This window comes from Phocoena phocoena, chromosome 5 (assembly GCF_963924675.1).
Source record: "Phocoena phocoena chromosome 5, mPhoPho1.1, whole genome shotgun sequence".
Classification (NCBI taxonomy): domain Eukaryota; kingdom Metazoa; phylum Chordata; class Mammalia; order Artiodactyla; family Phocoenidae; genus Phocoena; species Phocoena phocoena.
The window spans coordinates 36,165,311-36,192,486 of NC_089223.1; the positions used below are offsets into that span (position 1 = coordinate 36,165,311).

At 40.8% G+C, this 27,176-nt stretch overlaps 1 protein-coding gene across 2 annotated transcripts in view; it reads right to left on the reverse strand.

Annotated features, from left to right (window-relative positions):
- Nucleotides 1-27,176, reverse strand: part of AFF1 (ALF transcription elongation factor 1) — a 121,572-nt gene that overhangs the window by 47,684 nt on the left and 46,712 nt on the right. For both annotated transcript variants that reach the window (XM_065877333.1, XM_065877332.1), the window contains exon 4: nt 3,398-3,442. In XM_065877333.1, the coding sequence (XP_065733405.1) occupies nt 3,398-3,442 (45 nt within the window). The remainder of the gene's footprint in view (nt 1-3,397; nt 3,443-27,176) is intronic.

The following is a 27,176-nucleotide window of genomic DNA, read 5'->3' on the forward strand; positions in this document are numbered from 1 at the left end:
TATAATGGAAAGAGTAGCAGCTCTGGAGCCAGGGACCCAGATTGGATCTTAACTCTGACCCTGCTGGTCAGGTCCGCCTGAGGAGTTTGAGCTCTCTGAGCCTTAGTTCTCAGGAAGAGGTGGACGAAGACCACTTATTTTTCAGAGCATAAAATGCTGGAATACACGGTCAGAGAAAGCACTTAAAAAATTAAAAGCCTAGTTTTTAAAGAATTTTAATACTGCACCAAAGAGTTTCCTGTTGTTTTATTTATTTGACTATACTCTAAGGTATGGGACCATGAGAACATTATGATGTAAAAACTTGTAGTAATTGCAAAGGTGTCTGAAAGTATCATCCTTCTGTCTTCCAAGAATTTCTTTATAGAATCCCAATGGTGTCTATGACTTTTAGTCACCAATGATTCCCAGGAAATATCTATTGTACTCTCAATGCCTAAGGCTGCCCGGCTATTAAATTAGGCAGTTGGAAAGTGCATAAACTCTTTCAGGCCTTAAGTGGTTTGCTGATAGTGTGAAAGAATTTATATACTTCCCTAAATGCTCAGCTTACTAGGGGAAGTTAGGCCTTACGAGAATTGGGGCCATAGGAGAGGAGGGTGCCCAGAATTGCAGGGCCCTGAATTCACTCCCTACTTTAACAATGACTTATCACGTGAATGGGGGTAAATCACTTAGCACCTGCTTCACTCCTGGCCTTCCAGGTGCTACAGCTGCTATCTCCTCCCCACTCTCCACCCTGCTCATTTTGCTCTAGACACTCTGTCTAGTTATCGCTGTTTTTCTAATACACCAACCCGTTTCCACCTCAAGGCTTCTGCACTCTTTCCTCTGCCTTTTCCTCCAATCATTGCCTGCTGTATGACTCACAGTGCTTATCAACAACTGACATTTTATTATATATTTATCTTCCCCACTATGGTCTCCACAAGAGGAAGGACTCTTATTCACACGGCACCCCAGTGCCTAGAAAAGTATATGCATCTTCACGGGTATTTGCTGAATAAATGAACATTCCAGTGACACTGGTACAACGAGTGGTACAATGCTACCACTCGTTGTACCAGTGTCACTGGAATGTTGCACTGAGATAATGTCTACAAGCACTGCATTAACTGCCCCAAAAGGCTGTCCAGGCTGTAGAAAACCTGAGCCGTTTCCACACACCCACTGAGGGCACCATCCCCATCTGGACCCTTGTGCATGACCAATTTCCTGGTTGCTGGTAGTGTTGCCTGCTACCTTCTTACCCTGCCAGTCTGCACAAGTCACAGGCCACCAATGCCCCTTCAGTAAAACACTGCGACTCTTAACATTTCCACCAGAGAACCAAACACTATCGTCTATAATTGATTTTCTCCTTTAGGGAACTATTTACTGCTTCTATTGCCCATCAGAAAAATCTGTGTTAGGATTCCTGGCAATCTTCATAAATTACTGGTAGGAGATAAGAACAGAAACCACGAGGCAGAGGGAAGTATCTGGATCTACATCAGAGAGTGAGAGCTGGATTTGACCCTAGAGTCATCTACTATCTACCAGCCCAGGGCCTTCATTTTACCAGTGAGGAAACTGAAGTCCAGGGAGTACAAGCGACTTAACTGAGGCCCCAAAAGAGAAGGGGACAGATTCTAAGTCTCCACAAAGCAGAGACCCATGCCCCTCTTCAGTCCAGGACATCCTGCGATTTACTCTCTCTCTTTAAGACTTCCAAATGAAAACACTCACCTGTGGCTCGTATTAGCCATCGACTTTCAAGCATTTCCAGGTAAGCAAGAACTCATTAAAGTGATGTTGGCTGAGAGGGGAGGGAGGATGGACGAGTTTATTAAATTAAAAATGCTTGCCTGATGTTCTAATACTATCACCTTACATAAAGGACTCAACAAGTCATATATTAACACACATCAAAACGTTAACAGAAGCATTTGACACATGCAGGAGACAACTAATCTACACTGTTGCATTTACTTTTGAAATAACCATGGAACAAATCACACACAATTTCAGAGAAAATGCTAAGGCTATTATTTCATAACTAAGTCATTTGTTAGTTTTATGACTCATCTTACCAAAGAATTTCAGAAATACCAGAGGGAGAGGATAAAACAGAAGCTTGATCAAGATATCTTATGATTAATCTTACTTACTGGTTGGCAAAAATTTCTCATTTTCAGCAATACAAAGTATGTTTCCTTAGAGCTATTTCTTTCTTAGAAAACTCTAACTACAAAAGTAGGATACCGAAGATAGTAAGATAAAAATAATGGAACTGTTTTCCAAACATCTGGCTAGATACCACCTTTGTCAAAAATTGCACAAATGAGAAGGTAACCAATATACTTAATTACTGGTTTCAGCACGACCTCACTTAATACTTTGCAATGAAAACTTAAAGGAAAAAATTGGGTAAGCATATTTTGAGGAAAAAGTGTGCAGTGGGGATAAAAATTAATAGGTACATGTGTCATATCTCTCCTACTTCCAAAAAAAACCAGAAAACAAAAATCAGAAACCTTATAGCAAAAGATAAAGTAAGAGTATCATTAAAAGTGACATGGAAGAAAATTAAGAGCCACAGAGGAGGAATGAGAAATAAACAAAACTCTCAGTCATTACAATTACTGTATTTGAGCATTAAATTTAGCTCTAGATTTCCTGGAAGTTAAAGCCAAAATGGGACACATAACAGTTTACATAATTCTTCTCTGATAAAAAGAAAGCAAGCCGGTTCATCAGGAGAATTTATTTATTTTCCTGGAACTGAATTCTAAAAGGAATCTGTCATCCTTGTGCAAGGAAAACTGAACAAATGGATAATGGATTCAATGATGTATTTGTAGAAGCAGCACAAATGTTCCTGGCATGGTCTCAATCAACAAGAGCAAAAAATAACCCTTTCAAGGTAGGTGTAAAGATGTCCACTTACTTTCTACTATTTTTCTTTTTATCCCTTTAAAAATTCATGGTCTCACTGATGGTTAAGGCCAAACATATAAAGTGTCACCTATAAAACACCAAGAGGTGAAAACCAAGCACTACTTAACCCCTGGTGCCCCCTGCTGCAGCAACACAGGGCACCTACTCTCTGGGAGGTGAGCAATTCTCCAGGGTCTCTACAGACAGCCAGAAAAGCTTAAGGGAGATGTCATAAGACTCTGGTCCAAATGCCTCGCAGTTTGTAGACTTCATTTCAATTAAAATCTGTCAGATAGTTCAATAATGTCCTAAGACTCCCTTTGTTATTATTCTGGTTTATTTTGCTTTGGGAGGTATGAGGGGAGAAACTGTTTAAAGGAGTTCAGAATGGCAACTGTTCATTGAAGTCAAAGAAAATGAATATATGTCTGCCTACTTAAGTATTTCTTCAAGCGAGAAATAATAACAATAAGCTCACCTTCAGAATCTCTTCAACACAATGGACGTCACTGGAGTAGGTCTGCTGAACAGGAAAAGCAAGAAAAAGATTAGCACACAGACAAAAAACAACTAGAATGCTGGTATTAATTAATACAGCAACACTCTTGTAAGTAGAATCACCTCAGGGCCCACCTCTTACGAGCTAAATAGGAGAAACTTCACCTTCTGGATGAAATAAAACCAGAGAGATTAACCTGACCTAATCGTGCAGGAAAGGTTTCTGCTGGAGACAATGACAGACGAATTATGACCCTTAGGTCAAAAGCTTCTGGTGGAAAATATGTATATTAAAGAAAATTAGTACATTAGTAAATCTAGGGGAATAACAGATATAACAGAAGTGAAGGTGGTGTTAGTTTGCTGCTTTATAGCAACATCTGTCCAGTCAGCCAAGTTACGTGAACATGAAGATGGCAATCACTCTTAACATCTTACTGAGCCCACAGGAAGGAGGCCAGCATCCTATCAAGGATAGATTTTATGGTAATATTATGGTAATATTCTAAAATATTAGAAATTTTACCTGCCAAAAATTCATTTTAAATTCTAGCCCTACTTGAAGTCAGCACTTCCATCTTATGCGCGCACACGCGTGCGCACACACACACACACACACACACAAAATAGTTCTCCAGAGACAGACCCTAGGGAGAGAGGAGATTACCTAGGGTCTTAAAGGAAAGATCACCTTGCTTATCCCCAGCTAAACAAATGACAGCTGCTGTTGTTAGTATCACAACCATAGTTTCTAGGAAATGTCATTTTACAGTCTTTACATTTTTAAGTACAAAGAAAGTGGAAAAGCAAAATCTTTTTTTAAAAAAATCACTTTTCCTTAACTAGAGATATGGAACAAATCCCCTGACTTCACAATTTTTAATGGAATATCAGCTTTCGCTGTGTGTCAATTCATGAGCCAAGTGCCCTGGGCAACTCCTGTACAACACACACCCCTCCCATTACTGCTCCTGCTGTGAAGAAAGCACTGTTCTTCCCAGTCAGTTGGTCCAATACTTGCCTCACAGCCAGAGTGTAGATGGAAAAGGGTTCTTTTCAGGGCTCTCATCTCTAATTTGAGTGTAATTTAATACAGCATTGGTTGTTAATTCCTGATCTAGGGTTTATTAATCCACCATTTCCCTCATTCCAGTTTCTTTAAGGAAAAAGGAAAAGAGCATACAGCATTCACACTCACCTGGAATTGAATCTAATGGACACGACAAAATTCAGATGCAATTTGACCTGCCTAGGTCTGGTTTTAAAACATGTAAATTTCACAGAGGTGATTTTATTGAAATGTTTGCAGTTTGCTATTTTTGAGTTAGGGTCTGGAAGTTAGGAGGTATAACCAAAGAATCAAGGGTATCCCCTTTCTCTGCTGGCCCTACTGGACCTGCCTTTATGCATTATGCATGTCAACAACAGGACCTGCTTACCCAATTTTTGTTTTTCAAGACTATTAAAGAATGCCTAAAAACTGGACCAAATATTATAGCACAAATGTCAGAAACAATGAATGCTGTTTTGACCTGCGGGTAAAATGTAATTATATCCTACGGTTTTAATCTTACACACGCATCATTAGGAACAACGACAATTAGGAGTTGAAAGTTAATCAACGGAACAGAGCATATGACTCCTGACTCTGGTTAAATAGTCCCCTCATCCTATCTGCTGCTGGAATGAGAATGAGAATCCAGTTAAAATATCTGGCAGTCATGGGGGGACGGGGTTAGGGGAGGGATGGAGTGGGATGCTGGGATTGGAAGATGTGATAAGCTTTCATATACAGAATGGATAAACAACAAGGTCCTACTGTATAGCACAGAGACCTATATTCAATATCCTATGATAAACCATAAGGGAAAAGAATATTTTAAAAAAGAATGTATATGTATGTACAACTGAATCACTTTGCTGTACAGCAGAATTAACATAACATTGTAAATCAGCTATGCTTCAATTAAAAAAATTTTTGAGGGACTTCCCTGGTGGCGCAGTGGTTAAGAATCCGCCTGCCACTGCAGGGGACATAGGTTCGACCCCTGGTCCAGGAGGATCCCACATGCTGCAGAGCAACTGAGCCTGCAAGCCACAACTACTGAGGGTGCGTGCCATAACTACTGAGGCCTGCGCGCCTAGAGCCTGCGCTCCGCAACGGGAGAGGCCACCGCAATGAGAAGCCCGAGCACCGCAACGAAGAGTAGCCCCTGCTCGCTGCAACTAGAGGAAGCCCGTGCGCAGCAACTAGAGAAAGCCCGCGCGCAGCAACGAAGACCCAATGCAGCCAAAAAAAAAAAAAAAAATACGGTAATCAACGAAACAGTGAGGCACAGTTGAAATGAGGGCAAAAAAGATTTGCCCACTGCTTCCAAAAGAATGGAGTCAGGAAGCTACAACTTCAGGACATTCAAAGACTTTTTGATCTTCATTACTACTCAAGCCATCAACCCTTAGCCAAGACGTTTTATGTCACTAAAAGATTCATTTTTTTCCCTAAAATTTTATTACATGAGATGAACCAGGACTGAAGAAATTTTTCCCAAAGATTATTGTTTATTGGTATCAGGGTAAGATAAATATTGCTCAACAGTCACCATTTAACCCGTTTAAATTTCTAACTAAAGTCTAAGGCTCAAGCATTAATTGGTTAATGTACTGTGAATTTTCTTATCAGGTCCATTATGAAAGTGGGGGTATTTCAAAGGGGTGCCAGAATTCCATTCCAAATACATGAGGATATATCATACGTAAAGATCTCCATGCAGCACTGTTTATAATGGCAAATAACTGGAAATGATCGCAAAATAACGTAAATACGTGTACTTGCATGGAAAGATGCTCAAGGTATTTTCAACTTTTTCTTTGGAAAGAACTTCACACTTACAGGAAAATAATTAAAACAGTAAAAGAAATTCCTACAAACCCTTCACTCAGATTCCCCAAATGCTGGCATTCTACCACAGTTTGCTTTCTATTTTTCTCTCCCTGCCCTCCACCCACACATCTACACTGAGCCATTCAAGAGTAAGTTAGAGTTAGAGTTAATGCCCTTTTACCTCTAAATACTTCTGTGTGTACCAAGGTATGCCTTACAGCTTTATTTAACGGTGGGGGGGGGGGTACCCTTCCCTGGTGGCGCAGTGGTTGAGAGTCCACCTGCCGATGCAGGGGACGAGGGTTTGTGCCCCGGTCCAGGAAGATCCCATGTGCCACGGAGCGGCTGGGCCCATGAGCCATGGCCACTGAGCCTGCGCATCCAGAGCCTGTGCTCCGCAACGGGAGAGGCCACAACCGTGAGAGGCTCGCGTACCAAAAAAAAAAAAAGAAAGGGTCGGGGGGCGGGGGAGGTTTACCAGATCGTCTATATAGTATGAGCCTATTTTATGTTCTATCTACCCAATATTCATATCCCCACTCTTCCCTGACCCAAATTAGAGACTCAAACTAGAGTACAGTAGGTATCTCAGCTGTTTGCAGAGGAAGATCCATAAGGACTGGCTGCCTCGTTTTAAAAAGTACAACTTGGCACCTCCAAGTCTGCCACTGGAAGGAGACTTTCCAAAAAGGGAGGGGCAGTTCAACAAACCATTATGGCTTAATCCCCTTCCTTAAAATCCACTTTCCTCACAGGGTCCCCAGCTGAGTAATGCCACCCCTACTCAGAGAAGCCAGGCTCTCCCTTCAACACTGTGGCCAAGGAGTAAATAATCAGCCTCTCTGAAGCTCAGCCAAGTTAAGGCTGAAGATCTTTAGGTAAGACTTCTTCAAAGAACAAGGGATGATTAAAAAGCAGCAACAAAAACAATCTGTGCTAACTGCATGAATGCAGAAGCTCTAGTTTGCAGGTCCTTCCCTGTCTAGCGCACCTTCAGGGTCAGAGGCACTGACTTTAGACACTCACAACCACAAATCACACTGTTGTCTCCCATCTTCAACATCTAGGTTCCTAGAGGAGAGCAGCTCGGCTACCTCACACATACGGTATCCTGTATATACACGGACCTCCCAGCGGAGCCCTCACTTCCCCATGGGGTATGGCCTTAACACAGGAACCATAATCCTATTCAATAATAATTTAAAAAATAGTAGCTACTTATTGAATACATATTGTACTTGATACTGCATTAAATTCTCACACATTTCCTCCGTTTGATACCATCTATTGTAAAATGCACCATCATTAACTTGGAAGGGGAAAAGCTACGGCACTAAATGTACGCATCAACTGTAGATACATCCCTTATTACAGACACTGAAAAATGAAATAAAAATTTGAGGGAATCCTGCGTAATGCTCCATTTCATTCTCACATCAATCTTTGTGGTATAACTCCCAGTTTTTAAAATGAAGACTGAATTCTAAAGAAATTAAGTTACATGTCCAAGGTCACACAACGCTCTCAAGTGACTGAGCCTGCCTTCCGAATGTTGCTACACTACTTTTCCAGAAACCTCAACTTCAGGCAAGAGACAGACAGATTAGTATTTAAGGAGGAGATACGATCCCAGTTGTCGTATGCATGACCAAAACCATTTTCAAAGAGTAGTGTTTTCCCTGGGTTTGTGCAAAGAAGTTGGTATTCAGACTTAACTGCCTCTTACTACTGCGGGTACTTCAGACCAGAAAAGGCAGCGATGCTGGCCTCGGTCTGATTTCTCACTCCTCTTGGAATGATATTGTGTGATCCTAAGGAGATGCACTGATACCAAAATAAAATATGTCAGTAAATGTCTTCTAAGCACGACACAGTTTGTTTTAATAAGCTAAAAAGAGCCGGACGGAAGAAATATACCTCACCGTTAAGACCAGGAGGCTCTGGCAATACTGTGTTTTAAGCCTCTCAAGTTTCAACAGAGCAGCACTTTTTTTAACAATGCTGTTCTCAAAAAGGCTTAGTTATCACTAACCAGAACTGCAGGGAGCACAAAGGCAGACTGCTGACGAGGGAAGTCAAAAGATCTTGGATTCTAGTTCTGGCTCTGCCGAGGACTGGTTCTTGCAATGCTGGCTAAGATTCAACTTCCCTGGGACTATCTCCTCATGGCAATAAAGGGATAATATTACCAATCCTAACCGCTTCACAGGGTTGGTATGTGTGGTCAAGTATGAAGGTCAAGTGTGAACCTTTAAAAACTAACAGGAGGGGCTTCCCTGGTGGCGCAGTGGTTGAGAGTCCGCCTTCCGATGCAGGCGACACGGGTTCGTGCCCCGGTCCGGGAAGATCCTACATGCCCGCGGAGCGGCTGGGCCCGTGTGCCATGGCCGCTGAGGCTGTGCGTCCAGAGCCTGTGCTCCGCAACGGGAGAGGCCACAACAGTGAGAGGCCCGCGTACAGCAAATAAAAAAAAAAAAAAAAAAAAAAAAAACTAACAGGAGGGACTTCCCTTGTGGCGCAGTTGTTAAGAATCTGCCTGTCAATTCAGGGGACATGGGTTTGAGCCCTGGTCCGGGAACATTCCCACTGCCAAGGAGCAACTAAGCCCACGCGCCACAACTACTGAGCCCACATGTCACAACTACTGAAGCCCATGCGCCTAAAGCCCGTGCTCAACGAGAAGCCACTGCAGTGAGAGGCCCACGCACCACAATGAAAAGTAGCCCCCGCTCGCCGTAACTAGAGAAAGCCCGCGCGCAGCAGTGAAGACCCAACGCAGCCATAAATCAATCAATCAATAAATAAACTTATAAAAACTATCAGGAGGGGCTTCCCTGGTGGCGCAGTGGTTGAGAGTCCGCCTGCCGATGCAGCGGACATGGGGTCGTGCCCCGGTCCGGGAAGATCCCGCATGCCGCGGAGCGGCTGGGCCCATGAGCCATGGCCGCTGAGCCTGCGCATCCAGAGCCTGTGCTCCGCAACGGGAGAGGCCACAACAGTGAGAGGCCCGCGTACCGCAAAAAAAAAAAAAAAAACTATCAGGAGGCACTGATATGTGAAATAAATACATGGGGCCAACATTATCAAGGCAGTCTTCACTGGTGTGACAGCTTTTAAAGAAACCCCAATAGGTTCTCTCTCATTTTATGTTTTAAAAGATTAAACAAATTCTCATGCTATTTTTCTTCAAACATACGTCAACTTTTGGACTATGGTTCAGTCTATAGTATCTACTTGCTGCTCACCTATCCCAAACTAACTAGATAAGGCACACTCTTCTTGCCCCTGCCTGGAGCCCATTTCCCTCTCCCACCTGTGTTGGGAAAACTCCTACTCAGACTCTGAGTGGCAGATTAAAGACCATCTTCTGGAAAATATTCCTTGACTCTCTCACTCCCAAAACTGTGCATGTGCTCCCATGGCTGTCAAACCGCCTCATGTCCCACCATCTCTGCTTCTCCTAGATTACCAGTTCCATGACTGCAGGGGCCAGCTCTGCCTTGCTAAATCACCAATCACACGCTGCCTGCCACACAGAGGCAACCAATCAACATTTGCTGGTACAGTTTTCAGCCTCCGAACTCAGAATATGAAAACAAATTCCCAATTTTTAAAGCATTAGAGACTTTCTAAATACAGTAGCTTCTTTGAATTATAAGCCAACATCTTAATTAACAAACTACACAGAAATAAACACACGAGGACAAAAAGGAAATTGTTTTGCATTGTTTTCTCCTTCAAAACATTAAGACTACTCTTAGAAACTATTTTTCACATATCAGATTGGCAAAACAAAAAAAGAAAGACGGACAATTCTGTGTCTATGAGATAGATGTGGGGAAATAGGCGCTCAAATACCGTGGTTGGTGGGAGGGTAAAACAGCACAATCGCTGAAGATAGCAATTTGGCAGGAGCCACCAAATTCTATTTTCTCATGCTCTGACCCAGCAATTTTACCTCTAGCACCAGCTCCTACATGTACAAAAAGATATACGCACAAAGTTATTCACTTCAGCCTAGTCTCCAAATAGTAAGGTACTGGAAAAACTCTAAACTCCCATCTAGAGGTAATTGGCTAAGAAAACTGTGTTGCATGCCCCTTAGGCAGAAATACTACGCAGGCATGACAAAGAATGAGGGCGCTCTTCGTGCAATGATTTGGGTAATCTCCAAGCTATACTGTTAAGGGGGAGGGAAAAAACCAGGTGCAATACATGCCAGGATTTGAAATGAAAAGGTAACGTCAGAAGAGAATATATATGTTGAGTTACTTATTATGCATAAAATACCATTGGGAATAACACAAGAAATCTATAACAATTACTCCTAGAAACAAAAACTAAGTGGCTGGAGGGCCAGAGTAATGGAAGATTTTCACTGTATATCTTTTAAAATTCTGCATTATTAAGTATATTATGTAATTATAAAGGAAAATACAAAAATTAGATTGAGATTTTAAAAATTAAGGATAAAAATTTTTACTCAAAGGTACAGCCAAAGGTCTCTGCCACATTTGTGTTTACTCTCTTTTAGCATTCTTCTATGTAACTTTGCTTCTCCCAAACACACGTCTATATGAATCTGTCCACAGCTTCCTCCTCGGAGCTCTGGGCTTGCCTCACGTAACACTCAGCACACTGAGTTGTTCCTAGATTTACAGTCAGCCTTCTGTGAGGTGCTCCTGGGAAAACCTAGGACCTGGTGTCTGGCCCTATTTGCTGGCTAGTTCACTCTTGCTTCCCAAACTAGAATGCTACAAAGCCCTTGAAAGAGATGTATTTGGGGTGGGGGTAGGGGTGGGCTCTCTCTCTTTTTTAATCAGTCATGCTTAAATACTGGGCAAATATATTTGAAATAGACAAAGCCTCATAGGATTGCTGTGAGGAAGAAATAAGACAATGCACGTTAAAGCTAATGCCTCACAAATAAACTTAAGCACTTATCATGAAGATGCAATAATCAGCACTTCCCAGAGACAGATTAGAGGAGGAAACCAAAAGGCCTGCCTGAGCAAGGTTCTGGCATAAAATCAACTCTATTCTGTGAATACAAAGTAAATTACCTAAATAGCTAGGCCTATTCCAAGAACTCGCTCATACTGCTTGGGTATGCCTACTCGGGCTGAAAAAGGCACAAGGTTCTAACAGTATTACTTCTTCAGAAGTGTCATGCCCTTTGGGCAACTATCTAAACATCTACTTCCACACCCAGTATTTTAGGTAAGAATTTTTTAAATCCCTGGGCAGATTTATGGACACACTTATAGTACAAAAAGAAAAAAAAAAAGGAAAGCTATAGATTGTTAATATGGAAGGAAAGATAATGGGTCAGAAAACAGAGACTAAGATACTCTTAACAGTTTTCCTAAAGATGAATAGTATTATAATGCAAACCAATTTTAACCATCAAACTCTCCCTTCAAAAAATTAAACACCTAAACACCCTGAATCTCTACTCAAATATCTTCAAATAACGGCAGGGTTTGGGGTAGTATTATTTTTTTTAAAAGGTGATAAGCTTCAATATGTAGCAAGGAATTACGTGTTCCCTGGAAGCCTCATTTTTTAACGCCAAACTGGTCTGCCAGGCATGGAGGCTACCACAATTACTGTTATGCTAACTGCAGAAATCTCTATAGTTCTCCAAGTAAATGTTTCAAGGAGAAGAGGAAAGAGACTGATGAAGGACAAGATTATTTTAAATGATGAGAAATCTACAGGTCACCTACAGCTATCATCCAACAAAAATTTACTGTGGAAAGACCAAGCAATTCTACTCATGTTGGAGGAACTAGAAAAGGGGCAGCAGTCTGGAAACATGGGTGTCACAAACACTGGCTGTCCTTTCCTGCAAGTCTTCCTTCACCTTGACTCTGCACCCACCTTCAACTCCAAATGGTAACCCATGGTGCTCTAATCTGTCTCCCCCGGAACAGTTTCCTGTAGGCAGGGATTGGCTTTATTCATCCCAGTATCTCCCAGGGCCTTAACATAATTCTGGACAAACACAGACATGCAAGTAATATTTGTCAAATGAATGAACCTGATCTTGCCATCTCATGGCATCTCCGACAGAATTCACAAACATGAGCTAGCCAAAAAGTAATTATGGAATATTTTATAGTGAATTCTCCATTTTTTCCTGTATATTGGAAGCAATGTGTGTTTGCTCAAATATGCAAAACTCTAGGCAACTTCACAGAATAAGGCTATTTTGTTTTTGAAGATACAGAAATCCTCAACTGAAAAAAAAAAAAAAAATGAAATTCTATCACCACCATCAACTCAATGAGATGTTTTTCACCCAAGGAGTAGTTGCCTAAGTACAATTTGAGGATGTGAGTTTCTCAGAGAACGGTTTCTGATGTGACAGTAATGTCAGATCATGATTGTTGGGGGAAGGGTACATTGAGCAAGCTTGGGTGGGGTAAAGGAAGGGTGTATCTCCTTGAGACTGAAGATCAAGAAATAATCCAGGACAAATGCAGAAAGAGAATGCTGGAAGCTTGGAAGATGTGCTAGCACCCCAATTCACTTATTAAATGAGAGTTAACACACACAAATGCGTATAAAGTTCACCTTTAGGTAAACTCCTCTATAAGTGAACTATGTTATCTCCCTGCCTTTCACCAGCTAGAGCAAAAACAGGCTAAAAAATGAAAAGAAAAAAAAGACCCTAAGTATCATTACTGAAACTTAAACCCTTACAGGAAGAAGTATTTTGAACTATATGTACTTTAAAGATTAATGTGGGTAACTAGAGAGTTTATTGTTGCTTTCCGGTTACTCTGATTTTACCAGTGAAGCAATTTGCTTTAGTGTCATAAAGAATTTATTTTTCTAAAGTATATAAAATGTACAAAAGCTCATAATTTGTATTAACTGAACTACTTAAAATATTCTGGAAATTCTGTTTTGATCTCTATTAAAAGAGGGCATCTTTTAGTCACGAAACCTAGGATCTAGTTCTTAAGATCTGGTTTAAATAAATAAAAATAGAACCATGAGTAGCTGTTCCCCACATATATAACATTTACTTTATATAAATATACAAATGAATATTAGGGGAGTAATAAAAGTGCTGGTTTCATTTACTGTATTACTATACTTCCTGAGACCACATGAGTATATATAAATTTTAATATATTTGTAAGGCTTCTACAGAGTCACATGAAATAGTTTTTATTTTAAAAAATACTATTTAGGGACTTCCCTGGTGGCACAATGGTTAAGAATCCACCTGCCAATGAAGGGGACACGGGTTCGAGTCCTGGTCCAGGAAGATCCCACATGCTGTGGAGCAACTAAGCCCATGCGCCACAACTACTGAGCCTGTGCTCTAGAGCCGCGAGCCACAACTACTGAAGTCCACGCGCCTGGAGCCCGTGCTCCGCAACAAGCCACCCCAGTGAGAAGACCGTGCACTTTAATGAAGAGTAGCCCCCGCTCACCGCAACTTAGAGAAAGCCCGTGCGCAGCAACGAAGACCCAACACAAACAAAAAATAAATAAATAAATTTACGGGGTTGGGGGGGAGAAAACTGAAACACTAAAAAAAAAAAAAAAAAAAATACTATTTATGTTGCTGCATTATATGCAGAAATGTTTTCAGTAAATATTCTTTATGACAATATGTCAAATAGCTTCTTGGTGTAAAAGTGACAAGGGTGGGGTGTACCTGAGATAGGTTTTAAACAGACTTAAAAGTACCTGGATGAAAAACAAATGCAGATAACTTACCACTGTTTGAGAGTAAATATATCTAATCTCAGTTATTCACCAACTTTCTAACGTTTGACTGTGAACTATTACCATTCACAGTGTAATAAAGAATCAGAAATCCCCAGTGTTTTAAGACTTGAAAACACTGTGCCTTTGACAGAAGATCACATGAGACCCCACGAAGCCCATTGTGGGCATAGTAACCATGAATGATTTAGTAAGACTGGCTAAAAAGCACTGCTTTAAAAAAAGAAAAACACATCACAAAGAACAAGTCTAGACAGTGGTTCCATTCCAGTGATAATAAACTGACAAGTTCTTTCAAATGGTCCAAACTACATGACCTAACTCCCCTTCCGTAACCAATTCTACTCACTAAAACAACTTTTACGGTTTTTTTTTTTTAAGAGGAATTAAATTTTGATTTTTGAGTGGGTACATTGATTTGCAAAGCACAAGCAGTCTTTCAATTAAAATATACCACTGCAGGGAGGGTGTTAAACTGAAGTGTTTTGTGACCATGCTTACTCCATTCCCATCCTACTCTGTTCTCTCCCCACCTCACACACACAGATGCACACAAACACACACAACACGCACACACAAGTACTCTCTCACAGATCATATAAGGGATGATTCTGAGTCTAAAACAACACTACTAAATTATTTTGTCAACCATGACAGAATTTATAGATGCATAAACCTGTATTACTGCTCCTTTTTGAGTGTGTCTATCAAATTTAAGTGGCAAACAATGTTCGGGAACCATGTCTAATTCTGTGTTTCACAGGGTGCCTGGACACTTTTTTTTTTAATAGCTAGGCATAAGTGAAGACTACAGAGGCACCAGGGGGGAAAAGAAAAAAAAACTTTCCATCGGTTTCTGGATGAGGTTGAAAGAAACTGAAGTCATATGAATAAGATAAGCCATTTAATCCACGCTTTGTCTGAAAGGACATAAAGATTTTTATCCTGGACTTATTCCAGTGGTAATCTCAACAGTTCCTCTGGGCTAGGTGTTGGTTGTCTGTCTCCTGGCATCATGATTTTTAAAAACAAAAAACAGAACCCAGAGGGAAAAAAGCAAAGAAAATTACTAAAGCAGTAGGCAAGAGGCAATATATACTCTGAGGAAACAATCTGAGCTTCAAACTGCCCTGGGGATTACTGATACTATAATAAACACAGAGGAGAGAAGGCAAATAAAGATGGCCTTGCCCTTTATATCTTAATTCTGAATAAGCAAATTCCTTTATTTTTTTTTTGCTCTTTAATCTTGGGTAACAAACAGATTACTTGCCAGGATCTAGAAAAAGGGCCAAAGACCATTCGAGAAAGTATAATTATTTAATATAACATCATGGTGGTTATAAATCACTTATTTAATCACATCAATGAGCACCTAAATTTAAGAGACTATTTTACTTTTCTATAATTTATTAAAAACCAGATTCTTTACAAAGAAGAAGAAACCTTACTAATGCCACCGAACCTCAAGTAGATTTAATAATCTTTTCTTTTTCCTGCATTATCTTTGTATGTAAGTTTGGTCTAAAAGTATAAACAAACTGCATGAGACTTCTAGGAAAGCTCATCTCATAAAGTGATTTACTGAACTGGCAAAATGAAAGAAAATATGTTTAATAACAAAGTTTTAAATAAACAGTCACTCAACAAGTGCCAGTATTTTTAAAAAATAAATACAAGGGACAGGCCAGATAAATATACATAAAAGAATTATTCTTGAATTTATTTTAAATAAGTATTTAATCTGTGCCAAGGAGAAAATTCCCTTTGCTTGTAAAATAAATGTGCTCTAATACCTGCTGAATTTAAAAGCATTAAGCATTTCGTAGTACATCTACCACAATTCTATCACATCTTACACAGACCACAATTCTAAAAGTTACAGTAGGAAACAATACGTTTATACTCATTTTGAAAACATGTAGCAGTGACTCTCCGCCCATCTTTCTCCATCTCAATATACTTCTCTCGAAGTCCTTCTGACTCTCTCTCATCGCCTCACACACACATACACACACACACACAATGAAGTTTTTTTTTTTTTTTTTTTTTCCGCAATGAAGTTTTAAAAGTACTCTTTTGACTCTAATCCGGAGCCCTTAAACCAAGACTCCAACGTTTTGAGTGTTTTAAGGCACGGTATAACTCAACCACATTTGTCCTAACTCCCAATATTCTTGCATTTACTGTCATTCCTATGTTCTCTTTTTCCTTCTACACTTTCTAGAATGCAGAATCTAGGTGCCAGAGAAGAGAGAATACAAAAAATAGGCCATCATTCTGATAGGAACAACAAAAGCAACTCCTCTTGAAAATTGCCTTTAAGGGACAGGAAGGTCAATCCAGCAGAGGTAAATTATATCTCAGTTGTACATCAATCCAGCTGTGGCCCTCCTGACTATTCCACACACCTGGCCCATGCCCCAGGAGCCAGGGAAAAGGCTCCTGGAACCTACTTTACTTTTTCTCTGATATTATCATAATCACATTGCCAGTTTGGGGAAAGGGGAGGGGCACGGGCCAATTACAAAAATCCTTTGAACAAGTTCTTTAATTGGTATACAGCCAGCCAAATCCTCTTAATAAGTAGTATTATTAATATCGTCACGATAATGCTGTCTACCAAGTAGCATTAAATGAACCTGAAAAGTTTTAGATTGGCCTCTGAGCAGGTAAGTCTTAATCTGAATCTGTTTTTCTCTCTCTTTTAGGTAAAACTTTTAAGAAGCATCTGAATGTCAGAAAATCATCTCCTTAGTAAGATTCTCTCAAAAGCGTTTTGTAGGACAAATAAAACAGTTTCTTCTAACTAGAGCACGGTCTTTAAAACTAAAAACAAAAATCTGTGAGGAACATAAATCACTGGAAAACTCTCTTGCTTCCTAAGTCTGAGTGTAACAGATCTCCAACTCATTTTATGACATAGTTCCTACTTTGAAAAGCCAAAAGGCATAACCTAAATTTAAATCAATCAATGAAGAGTCTACGCTATAACAACCTGCGGGTTCTCCCTGCTTTCTCATTACTTCTGCCCAATTTCTGAGCTCTCTTGCCAATGGAAGATACACTACTGCTTAACCTTAAACAAATTCTATTTTTTGAGGGGGGAAAAAAAAATGGAAACACTGTCATGTTCTCTAATTAGCCTTTCATCACATAAATTTACACCCCAGATAGATACAGACTATGTGACCACAAACTATGCTGAATAAATTAATGAGACCATAAAGCTACAAGAACATTAAACATTAAAATTTATCTACTACACCTGCTTGCACTTAAGTAAGAACACTTCTAAATATTCCTAGACTAGTAGAAATCAATACGACATGTGCTAAAACTTGGGTAGGCGCTCCACAATCTTTTATATTTGACCTAAATTCTATTTGTCTGCCAAAAAACAAAGCAATAAAAGCCAAAAGCGATGGTGGGGGGGGGGGCGGGCGGGCGGGGGAGGGGGGTGGAGAGAGGGAGAGAGAGAGAGAAGGGGAGGGGGGAACGCACACCTGTATACAAACATATTTAAGTTTTTATGCTGCCAATATCTTCGATCTGTACCTTTACTTTGGGAAGACAAAAGAAACCATCAATGTTTGCCAGTGATCCAGAAGTTCAAGAAGAGAGTTTGAAAGAGGGACAAAATATCTGACTGGTAAGGAATTGCTTATTTTAAAATGTTTTTAATTTCTTTAAAATGCACTGCCAAAAATGTGCTGTGATTTGCGATAGATAGAAAACTATATTATACTTTCTCTGCTCTTACTCCGTTATTTCATTAGAAAGAGACAGAGAGGGAGAGAAAGGAAAATCCATAATCCAAACCAACAACCAGTGCAAATCTCAAGAGATATTCCAAGTCTCTAGGGGCAGCCAAAAGGAAAAAAAAAAAGCCACACCACACCACCTGTCTGTTACCTCTCAAGTGTACACGAAGGGAGGGGACATGGGAGGGCTGAATGCCTGTGGCTAGAAAGCTTATTTACCTTGTTTGTAAGGGCACGCACACAGCAGCACTCAAGTAGAGTTTATTCAGATCCTTCCCTTCTTTGACGTTAGCCCCTAACAGAGGAGGCAAAAGAGGAAACAAGGAGGGAAGGAGGGAGAGAGGAAAGAAGGCAAGTGGGGAAGGGAGGAAGCAGAAGGGGGGGAGAGAAAGAGGGGGAGAAAGAGAGGTTTCCCTTTGAGGCCTCGGTCTTCCCCACCTGAACCTCAGGCTTGCACTCACAGGTACTTACTGTGGGGCAGCTGTGCACTGGGGCACTTACCTCCGTGAACATGTCTTACTGCCTTCCTACATGGCAAAAAGGCTTTCCTGTTTCCATACATCCCCTTGCCAGCCCTAATCGGTGCCACTAGGTCACTGTATTTTGTGCTGGCAGCTGCAATGGCGGCCCTGACAGGAAAGAACTTTTAATCTCTTCCCTTGTACTGAACCATAAGCAGCAGCGAGTGCTCCCAGACACAACTCCCCTGGCTCTGCTCCTAAAAACGCTCTCTCAAGTACACCGTTGCTTAGCAATATTTGCCTTCCCCCTGTACATTTGAAATTGGCAACATCTGTCCCTTTGGCAGTTTTGACTTGTGCAAAGCACCATGCTCACAGTTTAAAAACACACACGGCTTTATGAAATGGGCAATCCTCCACTCTTCCCATCTCCCCGAAAAACCAGGGATGTGGAAACCCCCCCAAATGGCTTAATCTTCACTTAGCTTTAAAGGTCGATATAACCATCTACAGGATTCAAAATACTGAAGCCAGCAGGAGATCCTATTAAACCCCACCTAATAAGTAATGTTGTCTGTACAATTACACGTGAGGATGTGTCTGAACTAAAAATCCCATTTAGTTTAAAATTTTCTATGTAACATTTTCTATCACAAAGTATTATGTATAAATATTTGTTAGTAAAATAAGATATAAAGGCAATTTATTCACAGAGTAGGTAGGGTAACTTTCATGCTCACATTATAGCCCAATCTCATAAACAAAAATACAAAGACACACACACACACAGACATGGATCGATGGCAAAGAAACCTAAGAGGTCTAGAGAACAAAAATTCATTTAAGTAATTCCAACATCATGAATTTCAAAACAAATGATCTTAAGTTTCCTAAGTTTTTTATGCATCCCTCAACATAGTCATCTTGGTAATTTACTGAGGTTACTCATTAACACTAAAAGTAGTTCATAATACTGTAATTTTATACATAGGAAAAAAAGCTAATAAAAATGAAACTTTATAGGTAGTATATATGTTCTGCGTGTAATTTTACTTTATATATAGCACACTGACAGGAAATAAAAGTCAAAATATTAAAAGGCATAAAAGTCAACTAAGAATTGAACCATGTTCTGTGCATTCAAACTTGGGCATGTAGATATTTTTGTTCCTTTAAACAAATCAGGCTACAATTTTCTTTTTGGCCAAACCAATCTTGACATATTAGAAACACATGTTTTCAAAAACCTGTTATAGGAACCGAGCTCCAGCTACAAAGGGCAAGCTGACCTATTGCTCTCTTCAAGTCTCTACCCGGAGCTGACAGAAGCAGAAAAGCCTGGGTGATACCAGTGGCCACTAAAAATACATCCAAAAGGTCCTTGACTAGATTTAACAATAGCCCTAAAATTCCATAACATGCTTGGATTCATAATCCTGCTTTAGCCACAAACATGAACTCAACACCCTGAAACACACTTCTCACCATAGCTCATCACTAGCTACTTGCCCAGTTACATACAATAATTCCTGTGAAGTCAAGCTTTTTATTGCAGCTTATTGGAGAACTCTGTGCGGTCTTTGCAAACTGGGGAATTCTCAAAAACCTCAGATATTCCTCCCAGTCATCCTCAGTGGTTCTGGCCTTGCAGGATAGTACTTATGAGCAAAGTTCTGAGTTGGACACACCAGCTTCCAGACTTGGCTCTGCCAGGGACCAACTATGAAGCTCACTGCATGAAAACAGCTTAAGCACAGTGCCTGATATACAGTACATTCTCAATAAAATACAAACATCATTTTTATTCAAATATTAATCTTACCATGACACAAGCACCTCAGTCTTTTTTTCCTTTCTATCATTCTACTAAACTTCCCCCACTTCTCCAACCCATCACACAAACACAACTTTTATTTAATGAACATCTAGGAAAACTTCCACTGGAAAGGGGGAAAAGAATGCTAAAGGAATGAATGACAACAAATTTTATATCTTTTGGTAACTATACAGTACAATCCTTGCTTGCACCTCTCTCTGATTTATCTTTTTTGTTGTTTTTTTGATTTACCGTTAAACAGCGAAAGAAGCCATCACCTATTGGACACCTGTGTCTGCAATATGTATTTAATAAATTCTGAATTAATGTGGGGAAAACATGATGATTTGTAGAGACTGGACCCTGGGCCCGGGGACTAGGGGATGGTGGGAGCCAGGGCAGGGGCTGTGGTGCTGTCCAACAGGCAAGTGCTGATAAGCCTTGAGGGCTTGCTTGAGACTGTGCTCACGTCAAGCCACCTACAGAACATGGAGAAAGTGCAAAAAAGCTTCCCATGAGACGAGTTCCAGGCCCAAGAGGAGAAAGCAAGAACTGGCCATTTAGCACTGCCCTTCTACATGACTGTCCCTTTATGGGGCAATGATGGGCCATTAGAAAGCCAAACCCTGGGGTTTATTTAACCAACTACTAGAGCATTATTGAGAATGTCTCCATTCTGAGGCTTCTGGCATGAGACCTGCTCTTAAGGATGAATGCCACGATCTATCCCACAGTGCCAATCAATAAATAATTATTAGGTCTGAAAGCAAGGGAAGTAAAACACAGGCTGTAATGCTCTTATAAAAATCAGCTATATCTTCATTACCATGCAGTGATGGTTCTACCCTATTCTGTCTGAAGAAAATCTACGGCCCCTTGTACTGTTTTTACTCCTGAAAATGTTCAGAGTTGAGCCCATTCTCCTTCAAATCCTACATACCTAAGAACTTGCAGGACAACCTGCTGGCATAGTCAGCAATACATGTCACACAGTATTATCATAAAAGCCTTCTAAAATAGATACTCCTCACTCAAAAATGTCTACAGTATGGCATTAACAGCAGGAGTAGCAGTAACAGCTGTCGGTAGTAGAAACATTTATTAAGCACCAGTTGGATGGAGGGGGTGGAGGAAGGGGGCAAGAAAATAATGAACAAAACTCAGTTCTGAACTGAGGAAAGTTTTTCAAGCATGAAGAGCCCCTTCATTGGCAAAGGCAAAGAAAAGTTTTAAGTCACGTCGAGGCATCAGCTTATTTTTCTTCTGTGACATTGCCCCATCTCTAACTGAACTTCCTAATTCTCTCCTCCATGACTCAAAGTCTAGTCTAAAACAGTTTTACCCAAACTTCAGTCAATTCCACACTACCCTGACAGTGATACCATATTGCAATACTACCTGTACTGTTTTCTTTAAATCAAGTTACTATCAACTCACTTTTTTACTTGGTCTGATCCTAAGTAACAATATTTATGAAATCCTGGGTTTGATATGCTGGTGTATATATGTTTTCTAACTCGCATTAAGATACATAAAGATTGGTGCCCATATACTCTCTTGGAAGTTCATGTACTAATCAATGCTATTTAAGCCAAGTGCTGAATGGAACGTCTTGGGACATCTTGTTGATGTTTTTTAGTAAAGCTGTAGTGATTCCCCTACCTTGTAAAATCATCCTACTTTATTCGTTTACACAAGTGTTGTCCATCCTTCACAAATTACATGAGAATACGCCTACTCATACCTTTCCTTACTGGATCTGTCGCCCAGAACACAAAATTAAGATGTGCAATTCAGTACAATAATCTTTTTTCCATATGTTTCATGATGCCCAAATACAACTGAAAGCCCCCTATAGTTCTCACAACAACTAGTACAATTCTGGAATCCTGAAAATGCAGCAGGTACTCAATACATTATTAGTGGCACAAAATATTCATTCAAGTCTCTTATTTTAAAAAGCATCATATTTTTAAACATGAATAAAATTAAACCCATGACACAGAATTTCATTACTTCACCAAAACAGCTTACAGAAACACCATCAAACCAACCCAAACCATTAGGATACTTCTTAAGACCCTGGTGACTCCTAAACATAGTTGTAAAGTCAATAAAGATAACCTGAAGATGGGTAATATACACTTTTCCCACAGTGTGAAATTTGCTTTTACTGTCAAAGGAAGGTGGAATACCGCAGTCTACTATATGCTAGGCAAAATATACCCCACTTCATTTTCACAACAGCCCTGTGGTTCAGGTAGAAATGTCCCGCTTAACGGTGGAAGAAAATGAGCCCAAGTGTTCTGATTCCAGTTATTCATTAGAAACATTACTTCCCACTTAATATTTCCTTAAAGCCTTAATATTCAAAACTTTTCAGCTACCTAATCTTCAGATTCTAAGCCAAGGCAAAGAAATAAATCCACTACATTTACTCAGACATTTAGTGTTAAAATAACTATAATGATGTGATACAGAATCTGTTTATTAAATATTTACTATATGCCAATCACTGATCTAAGGGTTTCATAAACATTTTCTTATTTAAGCCTGACAACTACTTTAAGATTTTATTATTGTTTCTATTTTAAAGATAAGAAACTGAGGCTCAAGCAGTAATTTTTTTTTTTTTTTGCGCTGTACGCGGGCCTCTCACTGTTGTGGCCTCTCCCGTTGCGGAGCACAGGCTCCTGACGCGCAGGCTCAGCGGCCATGGCTCACGGGCGCAACCACTCCGCGGCATGTGGGATCTTCCCGGACCGGGCCACGAACCCGTGTGCCCTCCATCGGCAGGCAGACTCTCAACCATTGAGCCACCAGGGAAACCCTCAAGCAGTAATTTTTAATAGTTAAATAATTTGCCTGTGGTCTAAGAGCTAATTCAAGGTAAGGACAAGATTCAAACCCAAATCTTCCTTAATCCAAAATCCATGCTCTTGGGACTTCCCTGGTGGTCCAGTGGCTAACACTCTGTGCTCCCAATGCAGGGGGCCTGGGTTCGATCTCTGGTCAAGGAACTAGATCCCACAAGCTACAGCTAAAAGATCCCACAAGTCTCAACTAAAAGATCCCGCGTAGGGCTTCCCTGGTGGCGCAGTGGTTGAGAGTCCGCCTGCCGATGCAGGGGACACGGGTTCGTGGCCCGGTCCGGGAAGATCCCACATGCCGCGGAGCAGCTAGGCCCGTGAGCCATGGCCACTGAGCCTGCATTCCGCAACGGGAGAGGCCACAACTGTGAGAGGCCCGCGTACCGCCAAAAAAAAAAAAAAAAAAAAAAAAAAAAGATCCCGCGTGCTGCAACGAACATCCAACACAGCCAAATAAATAAATAAATATCAAAACAACAACAACAAAATCCATGCTCTTAACTACTACCTATAATGCCTAAAAGTCCCATCTAATCAGCGCTCCACCCCACCTCCCCAAAATCTTCAAGTATATCTTCCTACCCTCCAAGAACATCCAGAGTTTTTAGCATTCTGTGGATTACATGTTCTATTATATACTTATTATTCATCCCTAGTTATAAAATTATTAAGACATCAAAATTCTCAGCAATGGTATTGCTAGGAGTAAAAATGACATCTAACAAAAAAAGAACAGTTTGGAAATTCTCCAAAAACTATCACACTCCAGTTCTTAACAGTACCTTATACTAATTAAGTATACTTGTACAAGTATAGAAAATTACACCCTATAGAACCTGTACACTATGGAAATTTAAACATGAGTTGTCTGTATAACTACAGGATCCCTATTGCTAAGACTAGTTCCTTGGCAGTGAGGGGGGCGGGGGGTGGGGGGTGAGGGAGTCCCTGGAGTCCCCACAGGAGCCAGAGCTATTGTGTCCACCCTCCCTGTTGCAACCAATAAAAGCCCCTTCACGAATATAAAAACAAAAGGATATATATGTTGCTAAGATCAAAGGAAGGAAAGCAGCTCTTGTTTGCTGAATGGGTGTTGAAAACCAACTTCCTATTAGTCACTATAAAAACAAGAAAAGTAATTTAGAATAAAAGGTACTAAAGGATATGCTAATGGACTTGGTATAGGAAACAGCATCACAGTTCAATTGCTAGAATTCAAACTCTTTTTTAAAAAAGAACCATAATATTTTAGAGTAGAAAAGAGCATAGTGACTATCCACTCCCTTGTCACACACAGAAAAAAAAAAAACTAACCGAGCACATTTCTACTTGGTGACAAGGAGGATAAGAATCCATGTTCCACTGTTTCTGGCAGCAGCAAAAACCTTTAAAAAAAAAGTTAAAAAGGTGGGAGCAGTTGTCAAGTAGGCTAATAACCTTGTGGGTTTTTTTCTTTAACTAAAATATGAACAAGTGTCTAAATCACACATTTAAAGGTTTATAGGAAAACATCTTCACATTTGGAAACAAGGACAAAAAGATAAAGAAACCAAGTAGGACCTACTTTATATAATTTCATTTAAAGTTTGAAAATCAACGCTTTTTAGTTTAATTAGATGCCATTAAACATGCTGCAGTATAAACCTTTCTGAAAAGATATGTCTTTTGCACATCTGCGTTCTCATCTCTTGGATTTGCCCAGAGCGAGGCATAATCACAAGGACAGAGAATCGATTCTGTACTTCTCACTCACAGGGCCCAGGCAAGTGACAGGAGGGGCGCAGGAGGGCTGGGGCAAGCCAACTGCTGTTCTTCAGGAATACAAGTCCTACGTTGCCAATGCTTCCAGCATTTTAAGACAAAAAAGAATCAAGGGCTTCCCTGGTGGCGCAGTGGATGGGAGTCCGCCTGCCTATGCAGGGGACGCGGGTTCGTGCCCCGGTCCGGGAGGATCCCACGTGCCGCAGAGCGGCTGGGCCCGTGAACCATGGCCGCTGAGCCTGCGCGTTCGGAGCCTGTGCTCCACAACGGGAGAGGCCACAACAGTGAGGGGCCCACGTACCGCAAAGAAAGGGAAAAAAAAAAAAAAGAATCAAAATCCAGATTTCAGTGTGAAATCTACTAATTTTCAGATGTTGCAACTAAATCAACACACCGTACAAGACACCTCCACGTGAGTGCCCTCCAGCACTGACTTTAAAGCTTCCTTCTCTCCCAAAGGAGGGAACAAGAGATTGGAAAACACACCCATTTTGAAGAGAAAGGTCTCTTTTTATGTGGAACATAGCCCCACATACAGAATGAACATCTTCAGTTCCCTCCAAGAGATGGTGAAAAGCACGCCTGCCTGAGGGAACAAAGCATGAGGCAGACTCACTGCCGACCTGCGATGGTCTCCTCTTTGCTGCACAGGCTCCTGCCAAAGCCTGGGATTGGCAACAGCGGCCTGACAGATCGCGAGAAACATGAACCAAGGAAGCAAAACAAACCACAGTGTAGTTATTTTATGTGACTTGCATGGAATAAATCTGTGAACTATAGGTGAGTCATAACATAATAAAGGACTCAATTAGGTTCAGAACAACACCACCAGTGTTTTCCCTCGTCTTAGCAACTAATTCACTGGAATCTTGAGAGAACATAAGGGACATAAAGGACCCTGGTGCTCTGTTTTACCCTTTACTGCAAGATAATTAATCTTACCAGAAAATTAAACCCAGGCTGCCAGTTGGGCATTTTCAGGGTCAATAATTCTTAAGTTACTAGGATACCAATTAATGATACCCAAGTGGTCTAGAGGAGCTACTGCCTCTACCCAAAATGGCTGGCTCATCCCCAAAAATGTGAATCACTCAATGGCAAAATATTCAAAATTGAGAATCCTTTGAGACTAACAGCAATTTTAATGTAAGTACCACTTATATATTTCTTTTATTTTTTTCCCATCTTTATTGGAGTATAAATGCTTTACAATGTTGTGTTAGTTTCTGCTGTGCAACAAAGTGAATCAGCTATATGTATACATATATCCCCATACCCCCTCTCTCTTGAGACTCCCTCCCACCCTCCCTATCCCACCCATCTAGGTCATCACAAAGCACCGACCTGATCTTCCTGTGCTATGCAGCAGCTTCCCACTAGCTATCTATTTTACATTTGGTAGGGTATATATGTCAATGCTACTCTCTTACTTCGTTCCATATACTAAAGGAAATCTGGTGTCTTATTTAGTACAGAGGAAAACACCTATATACATGACAGATACATAAAAAATCATTACTTTCCAACTCTTATAGTACATAAAACCACCTGATTAATCTCTAAACTCAGTACTGAAAAGCACAGCAATTTAAGGCTGGAACTCTACTGAGAACACCTAGTAATAAGATTATGTTGCTTATTTTCAAATCCACACGTAACAATACCTGGGAAATAAATAGGCTGAAAATGGTAAGTCAAATAATTCCTCTAAAAAATTATTGAATTTAGTGGCTTCTTCCCATCTAAGTGTCCTAAAATAGAAGATTCAGTCTCACATCAAATAGTTTTCTCCCTCTGCTCCAACATTTATTAGAGGTTATCTTTCAGACTCCAGATCAAAGTGAACAGGGTAAGAACTCTCAAGCTGAGCACAGTGGAGGAAATAGCCCCATTTTCCCCAGTCCTCACTTGTGCTATACACAAAGGACAAACACGTGTGAGACCAATGACCCCACACTCAACGTGTTTCCCACCTGGAGAAACACACAGAGGACAATGCCAAGGAGGAGTGCTGAGACTGGAGGTGTGGGCACCAGAAGCACAGGGGAAAATCCTCACTAAAGGGCCTGGGTGACAGCAGCGGGGCTGGGAGACATGGGCAGGAGGGTCACAACCCAAGCCTGGAGAGACAAGTAAGAAAGCAACTGGAGGGCTTCCCTGGTGGCGCAGTGGTTGAGAGTCCGCCTGCCGATGCAGGGGACACGGGTTCGTGGCCCGGTCCGGGAAGATCCCACATGCCGCGGAGCAGCTAGGCCCGTGAGCCATGGCCGCTGAGCCTGCGCGTCCAGAGCCTGTGCTCCACAACAGGAGAGGCCACAACAGTGAGAGGCCCGCGTACCGCAAAAAAAAAAAAAAAAGTGTTACTCAAAGGGTTATGACTCCACAGAAAACACGCTGTGTGGCAGAAAGACTACTGGAACTAGAAGTTAAGGGTCCTGGTTTCGTGCCCCCAGCTCT